Below are 13,953 nucleotides of genomic sequence, written 5' to 3'. Positions count from 1 at the left end.
TTCACTCTTAAAAAGTGAAGGGTGACCATGTCACAGATGAAGAGTGACCATGTGACCGATGATGGCACAAGTAGAACTAGGGTTCAAAGTTTGATATCCAATAAAGTTATGAAAAGAGCATACATTCATGTAGAACTAGGGTTCAAAGTTTGATATCCAATAAAGTTATAAAAAGAGCATACATTCATGTAGAACTAGGGTTCAAAGTTTGATATCCAATAAAGTTATAAAAAGAGCATACATTTAATATAAACTTACAGCAGCGTCCCTACTTTTGGGCTCAAAAATTAGATTACAAATTTGCATGGGAGTGACATAAACATTATTAAATTCTCATAAATGAGAACTCCCACCCTTTTCTACTCCCACCCTTCTCTACTCCCAGTTTACTGCTATAGGACTTCTCACACTATACTTTCCTGACACCCAAACAAGAGACCCAAAAGAAAAGTCACTCAAGCCCTCTCTCTTACCCAATGCAACAAAACTCACTTGGTAGCTCAGCTTCTGTCCAGATCTCCTAAAACTTAGCTTCTTAGGCTTCACACTCACTGCAATTCCACTTGGATTGTTGATTTTGACAGTGTAATCACTTGTTGGGGTACCAACATTTGTGACGGTTCTCTTCAATGTAACATTCTTGGCCCTGTTCTTCATGGAAACAGAGAAAGAAGGGTAGTTCAAGTCCCCTGGCTGAAGAACAGTTCCTTTTGATGGACAACTGAAATTCCCTCTTGAAACTAAACCAACTTGTTTCGACGTGTAGTTCAAGCTACACAAGTAGTTTAGGTAGTCTTGGGGTGCGATATCGTAGACCAATCCCGGGTCCACAGCTTTCTCGGGATCCACATGCCCAGAACCGAACGCGTAAGGATCTGCAGGTCCACCGCTAGGGCGACCCACGTCGGAAATGACACTCCTTTTGTTGTCAGTAACGTAAGCTGTGGTCATGAGTGCGGATTTGATGGCGGCAGGCGACCAATTGTTATGAGCCGATTTAAGCAGAGCAGCTATTCCGCTAACATGGGGACAGGACATAGAAGTTCCCGAAATGATATTGAACAGCACTCTTCTTTTATCAGATTTGAGCTCACTTGGGCTCACAACGGGTGGCCAAGCAGCTAATATGTTAACCCCAGGGGCAGTTATGTCTGGCTTTATCACGTACGGCTCGAAGAAGCTGGGTCCTCTAGAAGAAAAGGCAGCCATTCTGGGTGCTCGACTCCCATATCTGGTCCCTTCAAACAGGATTGAAGCTTTCGGTGGCTGTTTTGATGAAGCTATATAGTTTATGATGGCTTGGCCAGCTGAAGCTCCAAGATTAACGGCAGGTAAAACATGAGAGTCAGCAAAAAGCTCTTCACCTTCAAGTTGTGTGTTGATCAGAATCATTCCAACTCCGCCTGCTAATTTGACTTGCTCTCCTTTTTCAAACCTCGAGTTTGTGCCTCTTTCACATACCACAATTTTGCCCTTCACCATTGATGGGACAAGCGAACCAGCTGTACAAACATTTGCTTCTTCTCCACCCGCAGTTTTGTTATAAACAAGCGGGAGTTGACCTATGCTGTTCCCAGAATGCAAAGAAGAGCCTTCAAATATTTGGCCATTTCCAAGTTTTACAGAGCCTGCGAAGGTTCTGTCAGTGTAGCTTGCAGCGACTGTCATGATCCATGGCGCTACATTACCAACAGTTGACATAAATGGGCCAGAATTACCAGCTGAACATGACACAAAAACCCCATTTCGAACAGCACCAAATGCAGCTATGGCTATTTCATCTTGGTAAAAAAAACCATCACCGCCGCCTAACGAAAGCGACAGAACATCGACTCCATCGACGACAGCGCGGTCTATGGCTGCCAAAATATCGGTGCTGGCGCACCCCTCTGGCCAGCATACTTTATATGCTGCAATCCTATACAGATTGTCAAAGTATAAAGCTTGTTTGGTAATATTGTACAAAATTTGAAAGAAAGTATGGTTCTAAATTGAATACCTTGAAGTGAACCTCATTCCAGTGGCTGCTCCCATGCCTTGGTTGTAAAGGCTTGCTTTGTACACAATGTTCCCAGCAGCAGTGGATGCGGTGTGGGTGCCATGCCCGTCCGAGTCTCGAGCCGACCGAAACGTCCCGGTCGTGTTCAATCGACCGAGGATGGTCTCATAGCCTTTGATGTAGGCTCTTGCGCCAATGAGTTTCTTATTGCAATTTGAACGTGAGAACTTGGGGCCTGCTTGACAGGTGCCTTTCCATTTTTTAGGCACTGGGGGAAGACCCTTGTCCTGAAAGCTTATATGCTCAGGCCAAATGCCAGTGTCAATTACACCAATAATGATATCAGAAGCCAAGTTTGAAGCATTCCAAAGGCCATGTCCTCTTTGTAGGCCCAGAAACTTGGGGGTGTGGGTGGTGTGAAGCTGTAGTAGTTTATCAGGAGTGGCAGATAGAAAGCCAGGGAGTTTACTTAAAGAATGAAGCTTTCTTGTTGAGAGCTTAGCAGAAAACCCTGAAATCAAGATTTTTAAATAAAAAATTTATATTAAAAAAATGATATGAAAATTTGAACATGGATATTTAAAAAAGCTTGCCTGAAATTGCAGTTTTGTAGATATAAAGAATCTCAGCGGCATTTGATGCTTCATTTTGATCGTGGTTGATAGATGAGAGTTGGTTGACGGTATCAATGATGGATGTGTACCATTGTTGAGGGTTGGTTGTGGCCATCTTTGTGGTGTCCATGTGAATTATGTAGGATTGTTGATCCGCAGCAGCAGCAGCAGCTGAAGTTGCAAGCATTATTGATAACAACAGCCAGAGTTCCGTAATGCCCATTGTGTGGCTGCAAACAAATACCAGGATCACGTTGAGGGACCAAAATATGCTTATTTGAAACAAAAATGATATCATACATGACTAAGTCTCTTTAGTCTGGCACGCCTGAAGATTTCACCAAAAACACTTCAAAGTAAGATAGATATTAGATAATCTTTGTGTGTTTAGCCAATGTATGAGAAAACTTGATTGAAAGATGCATGCAAGAATGGAAAAACTTCCAACTTTTTAGTTGTTTATTTTGATTACAAATACCACAGAGCTCAAAACTTCATATGAAGATGAATGCAGAAGAAACATTAGGGGAAAAAAAGGCTTCATTTTTGAGAGAGAGAGAGAGAGAAGGATTTAGTCAGTATACTTGCCTGATCCAGGCAGAGGCTGCAATGGCGAAGGAGGAGATGAATATATATATATATAGATATAAGAAAAAGAGCGACGGCAACAACAAAAAGGGAGCAGCTAAGCTCGTGATTAGTATGCATTCAAATGGTAAGTAATGAATGAAATTAGGTTTGGTTGGATGGGTTTAGTGGGAGTGTAGTAGTGGACGCATTTCCCCACTAAAAGAAAACCCACAAACCAAATCTGTGCGTTTGAAAACAAGATGGATGTCTGTCTCAAAACACAGTGGAACAGTATCTTTCATAATTCCTCATCTTTTTGTTTGCTTAAGTCAACCCTTTCTTCAATTCCACACATTTTGGTCAATTTTCCACTTGCATTGGATGCTTTGCCCTCTTCTCTAAAGTCGCAACTTCTTATAATTAATATATGTTTCATCTGCTCACAAAATTACCACTTAATTGCTACCATAATCATCATGTGCTAATTCATTTACAAACCACCCATTTTCACCATCCATATTATTTTATGGCTATGCTTGATAATCACATTAAATTTTCTAACATAATAAAGTTTTGTGTTTGGATATATAAAATTATCAATGTTTGGAAATTAAATATTCGTGTTTGTAAATGTGGAATAGTTAATATGTAACGTTTGATGCCCAAAATTCGGATCAGGATTCGAAATTCAGATTTGACACTTGATAGTCCCGACATCTTTTAGTTATCATATTCTCATAATTACTCTCATTCGAACGTGGTTCCGGAAAAAATGGTAAGTTTTGTTTTTAGAATTTAAAATATATATTTATGAACTAATTAAAACAATTATTAAAAAAATTAGAAAATTCTAAAAAAAAATTCTTATTTGTGTGGATTTTTTAATTAAATAAATTATGATATGCATAAAAGTATTGAAATTTGGACAACAATTTTCTACCTGGTTTTCTCTCCTATTAAAAGCATTAAATTTAAATATATATTTCATTTAATTATCAATGAAAATTGACAGTTATCTTTTTGAAATTTAGGTAAAAAAAACACATGAAAATTTTAATATATTTCTGGTTTAATTAGATAACGAACATAAAGGTCATTAAATAATCAGGCCCACTTTTTCTCTCTCTTTTACAATAAAATAATATATTTAAATTTCGTTTTGTTTATAGATTAATTAGTTAAATTATTAGATTTAATTCATTAAATATTTATATTAGATAATTATTTAATAAGTAAATAATAATTTAAAACAATTGAAATTAATTTATAGATCAATTAATTAACGAGTACTTTTCTCTCTCTTTTCCTTTTCCTTTTTCCTTCTCATTTCACAAAGAAAAAAGTCAAATAAATTTGATCCTATAATTCAACCCTAAAGTCACTATTTATTTAATATTTTTTAATCATATGGGTCGTTTTCTTTATTAAATACTAACCAAGACTTGAATATCGAGATCTCACATAATCTCAAAATAACTTAAGAAGGATTAAAGTTATGATTTGATCGTAATTAAACAAATTATTCATGAGAGGGTCACTAAAAAAAACAGAATTACAATGATACAATAGAATTATGAGTGGTTGGTAAAATATTATGATGACTTGACAAGTACTCCGCTCACTATATATATAATAATTAGATTCATACATGTTGTTCCACCACTGGGTAATTTATAAGTAAACGATTAATAGTTGAAATAAATACATAGTTGTAATAATGCCCCTAGCGTTGGGGTCGGAGATTACGTTGGCATAATAGATAAATATTTCATGGGATGTGATTATAGTTTGAAGGTTATGTAATTTTTGTTAAAAACTTTGATGGTCCGAAACGCAGCCACATCGATCGCCCATGGCTACTTCCAAGTTACGGCTATAGGACTTCTCACGGCATATTTTGCTGACACCCAAACAAGAGATCCAAAAGAAAATTCACTCACACCTTCTGTTTTACCCAATGCAACGAAGCTCACTTGGTAACTCAGCTTCTGTCCATATCTCCTAAAACTCAACTTCTCAGGCTTCACACTAATCACTATTCCCTTTGGATTCTTGATTTTGACACTGTAATCACTTCTTGGGCCACCAACATTTGTGACCGTTCTCTTCAACGTAACACTAACATTCTTGGCTTTCTTCTTCATGAACACGGAGAAGGAAGGGTAGTTCAAGTTCCCTGGCTGACCAACTCTTCTTTTTGATGGACATGTGAAGTTCCCTCTTGACACTAACCCAATTTGTGTTGAATTATAGTTCAAGCTACAGAAGTAATTTAGGTAGTCTTGGGGCGTGATATCATAGATCAGCCCTGGATCGGAGGCTTTCTCCGGATCCACATGACCAGAACCGAATGCAAAAGGGTTTGCGGGTTTGCCGCTTGCAGACCCAACGTCCGAAATGGGACTCATTCTATTGTCATTAGTGTAGGCTGTGGTCATGAGTGCTGATTTGATGGCTGCAGGTGACCAATCCTTGTGCGCTGATTTAAGAAGTGCAGCTAAGCCACTAACATGGGGGCAGGACATAGAAGTCCCTGAAATGACATTGAACAACACTCTTCTTTTATCAGACTCCAGCTCACTTGGGCTGGCAATGAGTGGCCAAGCAGCTAATATATTAACCCCTGGTGCAGTTACGTCTGGCTTTATCACATCCGGTGCAATTAAGCTCGGCCCTCGAGAAGAAAACGCAGCCACTCTCGGTGCTCTGTTTCCAAATTTGGTCCCTTCAAATGCGATCAAAGCTTTTGGTTGATGCTTGGAGGAAGATATGTAGCGAACGATGGCTTGGCCAGCTGAAGCTCCAAGATTAGCGGCAGGTAACACATGAGGGTCAGCAAAAAGCTCCTCACCTTCAAGTTGTGTGTTGATCAGAATCATTCCAGCACCGCCTGCTAATTTCACTTGCTCTCCTTTCGCTGTTCTCGAGTTTGTTCCTCTTTCACATACCACAATTTTGCCCTTCACCATTGATGGGACGAGTGAGCCAGGTGTACAAACATTTGCTTCTTGTCCGCCAGCAGTATTGTTGTAAACAAGTGGGAGTTGACCTATGTTGTTCCCAGTATACAAAGAAGAGCCTTCAAAAACTTGCCCATTTCCAAGTTTAACAGTGGCTGGGAAGGTTCTATCAGTGTAGCTGGCAGCGACTGTCATGATCCATGGGGCTATATTACTAACCGTTGAGCTAGATGGGCCAGAATTACCAGCTGAACATGACACAAAAACCCCATTTCGAACAGCACCAAATGTAGCTATGGCAATATCATCTTTGTAAAAGGCACTAGCACTGCCACCCAAAGAGAGGGACAGAACATCGACGCCATCGGCAACCGCGCGGTCTATGGCTGCCAAGATGTCGGCATTGGCGCACCCCTCTGTCCAGCAGACTTTGTACGCTGCAATCCTGGAGAGTACCAAGATTTTTTTTTTTTTTTTTTAATATCAAATCGATGAGAATATGTACATATGAACAGAAATTGAATACCTTGAAGTGAACCTCATTCCAGTGGCCACTCCCATGGCTTGGTTGAAAAAGCTAGCTTTGTTGACAATATTTCCAGCAGCAGTGGATGCTGTGTGTGTGCCATGCCCATCCGAGTCTCGGGGCGATCGGAACGTTCCCGTTGCGTTCAATCGACCGACGATTGCTTCGTAGCCTTTAATGTAGGCTATTGCGCCAATGAGTTTCCTGTTGCAATTTGAAGGTGAAAACTTTTGGCCTGGTTGACAAGTGCCTTTCCATTTTTTAGGCACTGGGGGAAGACCCTTGTCCTGAAAGCTTATATGCTCAGGCCAAATTCCAGTGTCAAGCAAACCAATAACAATATCAGAAGCTAAGTTTGAAGAATTCCAAAGGCCATGCTGTCTTTGTAGGCCCAGAAACTGAGGGGAGTGGGTAGTGTGAAGCTGTAGTAGTTCATTAGGAGTGGCTGCCAGAAAGCCAGGAGTCTTGCTTAAAGAATGAAGCTTTTTGGTGGAGAGCTTGGCAGCAAAACCTGGAAATCAATAAAATATGAGTAATACAAGTGGTTTTTTTCACCGACATTGATATTAAAAATGTTACCTGAAATAGCAGTTTTGTAGACGTAAAGAATTTGAGCAGCATTTGATGCTTCTTGTTGGTCGTGTAAAGATGAGATGTCATTGATAGAATGAATCAAGGCTGTGTACCATTGTTCGGGGGTGGGGGCGGCCATCTTGGTGGTGTCCATGTGAATAATGTAGGATTGTTGATCCACAGCAGCAGTGGAGGTTGCAAGGAATATTGACAAAAACAGGCATACTTCCCTAAACCCCATTGTGTGGCTGCATACACAACCAAAATCACCAAACCAATTATCCTTGTTGCACTCTTCATACCCCTCCCTTCAAACAAATACCTTTCAAATCTCCAACTTACTTTTAAATCATCTTTATTACTCATTACTACTATGTGTCACACATTCATGTCTCTCTAGCTAACCCCAAGACTTTTATGCTTTATGTATAACTTTGGTTGCACCCAATAATGAAACACAAATGCATGAAAAGCAAACGTTTTTTTTTTTTTTTTTTATTGGGAGAAGAAAGAGAAAACTTCATACAAGGGTGCATGCAGAAGAAAGATTGGGAGAAGAGAGAGTTTTAGTGAGTGTGCTTGCCTGAACCAGGGAGATGCTTCAGTTGGGAAGAAGATGAATGTATAAATGGCGAAGAAGATGGTTTATATACATGAATAAACTGGAGACATTGAGGCTATATTTCGTAGTTGTTATTATAGATCACAAGTAATGATTCAAAGCTATGCTGGAATCCCTTTGGTGGTAGTGTACTGCACGCCTTCCAACTAAAAAGGAAAATCCAACAACATGGATGTCTGTCTCAAAAGATAGATAGTGGAACCCCCATCTTCTTGGTTGCTTCAGTCAACTCTATGTCTCTTTACTTGGGTACATTTTGTTGCAAGGAAGTGCAAGGAAGTAGAGAGAAAAAGAGAGAATCTTGTTTGTTGTTGTTTAAAATGAGAGGCGATGAGGGTGTGGGGGCGACACCAATGAATTGATCTTGTGATACAAGGTTTGGTTTGAGTGAATTTGAAGGCATGGAAGATGCAATTGAAATCGCTACACAATTTTAATAGTAAGAGTGAAGTTAAAGAAGATGGGTATGATGATGCCAACCAGCTGACCTCGAATGGGGTTTAAAGATGCCAACTTTATCTGTTCTATCTTTTTTTTTTTTTTTTTTTCTTTTTTTTTTTTTTAATAAAAAGAGAGAACAAAAAAATAAGATCTTTTCTTTATTAAAAAAACCAAAACAAAATATGAGAAACATGGCACAATAATTTTAAAATTTTTAGACAATTTCATAAACATTCTGCTTAAACTCTTCAATATTTGAAATTTTGAAACAAAAAATAAAATGAATTGATTTTACTGCTTTAAATATACACAAAATTAAAACTTCTAAACTATATTTAAGTTAATAATTACTGTGTGGTTATTAGATTTGAGAGTACCTTTTCATCTATGTTTTTAGAACTTTTTTAAATTTAAAATTTGGAGGAGTAACGGCTAGTAACCATTTTTATAGTTACATGTAGCTGGCACGTATTTAAGTGGCTATTAATGACATTATAAATGTTGGATTTAATTGGTTTAGTGACTTAATTTAAGTAACCATATTATCTTTCATTCCATCACATCATCACAATTGGTTCCATTATGTAATAATTATAACAAATAAATCCTTATTAATTAAGTAACACAATTGAAAAAAATATATATATATATTTAGACGAACCTAAAATTTTAGATGGGTTGTTGAATTCTACATTATCTATCCCGCGGTTACAAATGTCTCTCCCTAAAACTTAAGCGTCAGATGTTTTCAAATACATATACATAGGAAATGCACTCCAAACTCAGCACCCTTGTCTACTGCCAGGTTACTGCTACAGGACTTCTTACACCATACTTCCCCGACACCCAAACAACAGATCCAAACCAAAACTCACCCAAATCTTCTGCTTCTTCCAATGCAACAATACTCACTCTGTAACTCAACTTCTCTCCTGATCTCTCAAAGCTCAACCTCTTGGGCTTCACAATTATTTCTACTCCTTTTGGATTGTTGATTTGAACGGTGTAATCACTCGTTGGGTAACCCAACGTTTGTGAACACTAACATTTTTGGCCTTCATGGACACAGAGAAAGAAGGGTAGTTCAAGTCCCCTGGCTGAACAACTTCTCCTTTTGATGGGCAACTGAAATTCCCTTTTGAAAGTACACCAATTTGTGTTGAACTATAGTTGAAGCTACATAGAAAAGAAAAAGTAAAACCGACCAAACATATCATCAGAGCATTCAGGGTTTTTTAGTATTGGTTTTACGTAATCTTTTATTTTCAGTACAAATTCAACAAATTACAAAGCTTCATGTAAAGATGCATGCAGGAGAAACATTAGAAAAGAACCAAGTTCATTATCTTTTAGAAGAGATGGGGAGAGAGTTTTACTGACTGTGCTTGTGTGAAGCAGGAAGAGCAGAGGGTTTGTATATATACACAATCATTGGAGGGATTAGTTTTGGATCCCTGAGATGGATGTCTGTCTCAAAAGTGAGTGGAACAGTTTATACACCTTTTCCAATTCCCCAATTCTCAAAAGTCAATTCTCTATTCAAGTCATCCCAACTAGCCGACCCAATTGGGAATCAATGACCTGTTTCTTTTCCAATCTTGCTTGGGTTGAAAACAAGTCCTTCATAATCTTTGCATTTTGAATATTTTTCAGTTTTCATAACCATTGTTTCCATTATGGCATGAGAGTATCACGAGAAATGATGCAAGATTAGAGTTTACGAAGAACGAGCACCTTCCAGTTTATCAAAACAAAAAAACAAAAAAACAAAAAAAGCTTTAATAATCATGTTAATGTTTTTTTTTTTTTTTCCGGCCATAGATAAACAGATTAGTCCAACACATAAGCTTCATACAATCAAACCCTCATCATCTCCTCTCGGTCCTCATATGTGTAAATAACAATCGGACTTCTGACAACGTAGTTACCATCAGCCCACGTAAGCGAACCAGATACCATGTTTTGCGGCGGCAAAGGATTGGCCTTCACAACCACCTTAAAGCTCTGCGTCTGCTGCAAAGACGAGAACGACAGAGACGTTGGTTCCACTGTGATCTTGACCCCAGGGGGAGCCGTGATGGTAGCCTTGTAGACGGAGGCAGGACTACCAACATTGGTGACCTGTCGCCAGAAGACGGCGGTTGTCGGGTGTCGAGTATTATTGAGGCTGAGTTGAAAGGTTGGGTAGTTGAGAGAGTCTTGGCCCTGGGCGGGGATTAGAGTGGAGCAGTCTACGGGTCCTGCTCCGGTGAGGATGGAAATTGAAGATCCGTTGTACCCTTGTGTGCAAAGGTGTTGGATGTACGACATTTTGTCCGCCTCGTAGATTAGCCCCGGTTCTCTGGCTCCATCTGGATTTAGAAGTCCCGCACCGTACCCGAATTCCCCGTCCGGGCTCTGTACTCGACTTAGAGGTTTTGCTTCATAATGCAGATGTTAAAAACATTAGTGTCTAACAACTTCCAATTGTAATTAATTGAACAGAATAGAGGGAGAGCGGGTACCCGTGGTGATCAAGGCGGATCTAATGGCCGCAGGAGACCAAAGAGGGTGGAAAGACTTGACATAGGCGGCGGCGCCGGCCACGTGAGGGCAGGCCATTGAAGTGCCAGACAAGAGAGAGAATTTTGAGTGTTGGGTGTCACCCTTGAGCCCCGTCAGTGAATTCAGTGGTGTGTAGGCTGCCAATATGTTCACTCCTGGTGCGACTATGTCCGGCTGCAACACATCCACAATTATTATAGTATTTATCTAAATTAAAGGGAATCAATTTTGTGTTTATATATACCTTTAGAATGAGTCGGGAGCGTTGATTTGGGCCTCTAGCTGAGAAGGAAGCCACGAATGGAGCAGCTGCTTGCCGTTGCACTGTTCTGTATATCATTGCCGTCGGTGTTCTGCATTCAAATCAATTCCAATACCCAAAATTGTTAACGCCACCCCAACACACAAACCAAAATTATAAAAAGCACAAAAGGTAAAGACTTTTACTTAGTGGACTTGATGTAGGCTTCAATGGTTTGACCAATGGTGCTATTAACCAAGGTGGCTGGAACCATGAAGAGATCGGTATGATCAAGATAGTACTGATCACTTTGAATCACAGCGCCATGGGCACCAGCTGTTTTGACAGCGGAATCAGCGCCCCAGATCATCAATTGACAGAACACAAGCTTGCCATTGGCCTTGGTTGGATCAAGTGAACCCTCCATGCAAAAGTTCGCACTGGTTTCGTCCCCTGGATTCTTGGCCACATCGCCTCCATCAACCAAAGGGTACATTTTTGGTTGCTCATTGAATAGGTTTATTCCTACTCCCTGTTCATATATAATTCATACAAAACCAACTGGAATTCAAACATCATTTCTAAAGTTTAAATCTTGTTTTGACACATTTAAACTATAATGTATATACCAACCATTTAGCAATCAGTTTAGAAGTAAATAAAGAAGTAGTCATGCAATAAACTTACAGAGATGTTCCACCCATTGCCCAACTCCAACTTGGTGACAAATTCCCGATCAATCGTACCGGCAGCAACCGTCACAATCCACGGCGCGGTGTTGACGACACTGCCAGCTGCCGGACCAGTGTTGCCAGCGGCAGCCACAGTGATGATGCCCTTCTGCATGGCCTGAAAGGCGCCAATGGCCATCACGTCCTCAGAGTAATTGCTGAAGCCGGTGCCTGCGATCGATATCGAAATGACATCAACGCCATCGTGTATGGCAGCGTCGAAGGCAGCCAGAATATCCATATCAGAGCACCCAACACCGACCCAGCAGACCTTGTACATGGCAACTCTTGCAGATGGCGCACCACCACGGGCTGTTCCTTCGGCCAGACCGGAGAGACTGGCTCCAGCAATTACATTGCCCGCCGCTGTTGAGGACGTGTGCGTTCCATGGCCGGTGACGTCTACCGGTGCCATAATGTCTTGGGGTCCAGCGCTGCGTTCGAGCATGAAATATCTAGCTCCAATGAGTTTGCTTCAGACCAACAAACAGAGGGACAAAGGAGGAAGAAGTGAGAAGTAAAGCCATGAAAATGTAAGATTTGAAGTAACAAAAATGATATGAAATTTTACTTGTTGCAACCAGAGAAATTGGCAGACGTTTGGCAGATGCCTTTCCATTTTTTAGGTGGAGGACCAAACCCATCATCTTTGAAGCTATCGGCTGTTGGGGAGATCCCTATTTAACAACATGCAAATACAGGACAATTATAAACAGGACGAGGACGATTATAAACAGGACGAGGAAGCTATCCATAGCTTTGCTTTGGACTTCTCCAAAAGGCAGGCATCGTGACAATGTAGATGTATTTCTTACCGGTATCAAATAAACCCACAATAATATTAGACTCGCGGTTGGGCCGTCTTTTTGCATTGGAAGGAAATCCAATGAAGTCCCATGATCGGGTGGTTTGAATCTCTCTACGTCGGTTCGGGATCACATGAGTCACATCGCCCCTCTCTACATCAAACCCATTCATATATATAAAAATGAAAGAGAGGTTGGGAAATTAATGAGTAAAAAATGGAAGTCCAATTCATTACTTGACAATGTGTTGGCTTCCTGTTCTGTAAGCTTGGCTGCAAAAGCATTGAAGCTTTTGGTGTAGCTATACACCATCGCCTCCTTTGCCTCCACATGGCTGTAAAAGGAAAGGGTTTAAAAATGGAATGATTTTAGGATTTGGATTGGTTTCAGAATAACATAACAAGACCCACCTTTCCTTGAGTGACATGAGGACATTGAGATGATTGTCTACTGCATCAACCTCACTCAGAACAGGTTGATTCTCCAGAAAGACAATGAAATGTTTCTGCAAAAAACACGAGCACAGGATGATCAGACAAGAAAGGAAACACCAAAATGCCTCATAAATTATATTCAATCAAAAACCTTTTCCTCCTTGTTCTCTTCGAGGCCAAGGCATCCTACGAAGAACACAACAAGGACGAAAAGGCTAGAGCATCTCAATGTCCTCATCATGAACGTGCAGTCAATAATTCTTGACTTGGATATTCAAACCTGAAGCTGTCCTATTTATAATGTGAACAGGAAAAGGGTGAGAATTGGATGTATTCATAGGAATGAAAAAGTAGAGGCTAGAATTTTTTAGGAAAGCCAGCAGAAAGCTGCGATTATAATGGTTGGCCTTTGAATTGGTTCATGGCTGTCTTTTAGGGCCTTAAAACACTTCAGTTTTTTATTGTTTTAAAGATTGTGACATTTTTGGGAATCATAACTCAAACAACCTTCTATAAATGTAAACATAACCAAAATATTTAATCCTTCAATTATTGGACCCACAAATTTAACTTCCCTTTCTTAGGTGGCCATTAAAAATAGGAAATGTTTACCTCAATAATTTATTTATAAATTTGTATTACGACTAGCGTAAATGTAGAATGTATATGATAACTTAATTATAATTTCTAAATATAGAATATGCGCCATTTACTCTCACTCTCTCTCTCTCACCTAAAATTTAAATTTCAAAGTTGTTATAATAGGTTTTAAAATTTAAATTTCAAAGTTGTTATAATAGGTTTTAAGGTAGATTGTTTTAAAATATCATCACCGGTGGAGAAGTTTAATAAAATAAAAAATAATTAGTATACTTATTGGACCAGCATTATT

At 39.6% G+C, this 13,953-nt stretch overlaps 3 protein-coding genes across 4 annotated transcripts; all 3 read right to left on the bottom strand.

The window, feature by feature from the left end:
* Positions 1-200: 200 nt before the first annotated feature.
* Positions 201-3,187, bottom strand: LOC111804247 (subtilisin-like protease SBT1.1). The gene is made up of 4 exons (XM_023688984.2): positions 2,914-3,187; positions 2,593-2,843; positions 2,000-2,510; positions 201-1,918 (listed from the first exon to the last, which is right to left on the bottom strand). Exons 2-4 carry the CDS (start codon positions 2,834-2,836, stop codon positions 376-378), a joined length of 2,298 nt encoding a protein of 765 aa, XP_023544752.2. The 5' UTR covers positions 2,837-2,843; positions 2,914-3,187; the 3' UTR covers positions 201-375.
* A 1,596-nt stretch (positions 3,188-4,783) lies between these two features.
* On the bottom strand, positions 4,784-7,980 carry LOC111804237 (subtilisin-like protease SBT1.1). Of its 2 annotated transcripts, XM_023688972.2 has the most exons (4): positions 7,826-7,980; positions 7,249-7,490; positions 6,670-7,180; positions 4,784-6,588 (listed from the first exon to the last, which is right to left on the bottom strand). In XM_023688972.2, exons 2-4 carry the CDS (start codon positions 7,481-7,483, stop codon positions 5,040-5,042), a joined length of 2,295 nt encoding a protein of 764 aa, XP_023544740.2. In that variant the 5' UTR covers positions 7,484-7,490; positions 7,826-7,980; the 3' UTR covers positions 4,784-5,039. The 2 variants fall into 2 exon arrangements, with proteins under 2 accessions (XP_023544740.2, XP_086978252.1); XM_087122126.1 differs by lacking the exon at positions 7,826-7,980 and having other exon boundaries at positions 7,249-7,789.
* Positions 7,981-9,935: 1,955 nt separating this feature from the next.
* Positions 9,936-13,369, bottom strand: LOC111808297 (subtilisin-like protease SBT4.14). Its single transcript, XM_023694200.2, has 10 exons — positions 13,213-13,369; positions 13,038-13,132; positions 12,864-12,961; positions 12,637-12,780; positions 12,393-12,498; positions 11,778-12,294; positions 11,297-11,622; positions 11,094-11,202; positions 10,810-11,023; positions 9,936-10,725 (listed from the first exon to the last, which is right to left on the bottom strand). The coding sequence occupies exons 1-10, from the start codon at positions 13,300-13,302 to the stop codon at positions 10,163-10,165; spliced, it is 2,262 nt and encodes a 753-aa protein (XP_023549968.2). The 5' UTR covers positions 13,303-13,369; the 3' UTR covers positions 9,936-10,162.
* Positions 13,370-13,953: the final 584 nt, after the last annotated feature.

This window comes from Cucurbita pepo, chromosome 1 (genome assembly GCF_057944985.1).
Source record: "Cucurbita pepo subsp. pepo isolate OVF chromosome 1, ASM5794498v1, whole genome shotgun sequence".
Classification (NCBI taxonomy): domain Eukaryota; kingdom Viridiplantae; phylum Streptophyta; class Magnoliopsida; order Cucurbitales; family Cucurbitaceae; genus Cucurbita; species Cucurbita pepo.
This window is presented reverse-complemented; position numbering and strand designations above follow the sequence as displayed.

Coding starts and splice junctions, on each gene's coding strand:
- LOC111804247 (XM_023688984.2), bottom strand. CDS start 2,836: ATGGGCATTACGGAACTCTGGCTGTTGTTATCAATAATGCTTGCAACT. Junction 2,511..2,592: donor CTACAAAACTGCAATTTCAG/GCAAGCTTTTTT, acceptor TCTTGATTTCAG/GGTTTTCTGCTAAGCTCTCA. Junction 1,919..1,999: donor GGAATGAGGTTCACTTCAAG/GTATTCAATTTA, acceptor CAATCTGTATAG/GATTGCAGCATATAAAGTAT.
- LOC111804237 (XM_023688972.2), bottom strand. CDS start 7,483: ATGGGGTTTAGGGAAGTATGCCTGTTTTTGTCAATATTCCTTGCAACC. Junction 7,181..7,248: donor CTACAAAACTGCTATTTCAG/GTAACATTTTTA, acceptor ATTGATTTCCAG/GTTTTGCTGCCAAGCTCTCC. Junction 6,589..6,669: donor GGAATGAGGTTCACTTCAAG/GTATTCAATTTC, acceptor GGTACTCTCCAG/GATTGCAGCGTACAAAGTCT.
- LOC111808297 (XM_023694200.2), bottom strand. CDS start 13,302: ATGATGAGGACATTGAGATGCTCTAGCCTTTTCGTCCTTGTTGTGTTC. Junction 12,962..13,037: donor CTCATGTCACTCAAGGAAAG/GTGGGTCTTGTT, acceptor TTCCTTTTACAG/CCATGTGGAGGCAAAGGAGG. Junction 11,024..11,093: donor GCTCCCGACTCATTCTAAAG/GTATATATAAAC, acceptor GATGTGTTGCAG/CCGGACATAGTCGCACCAGG.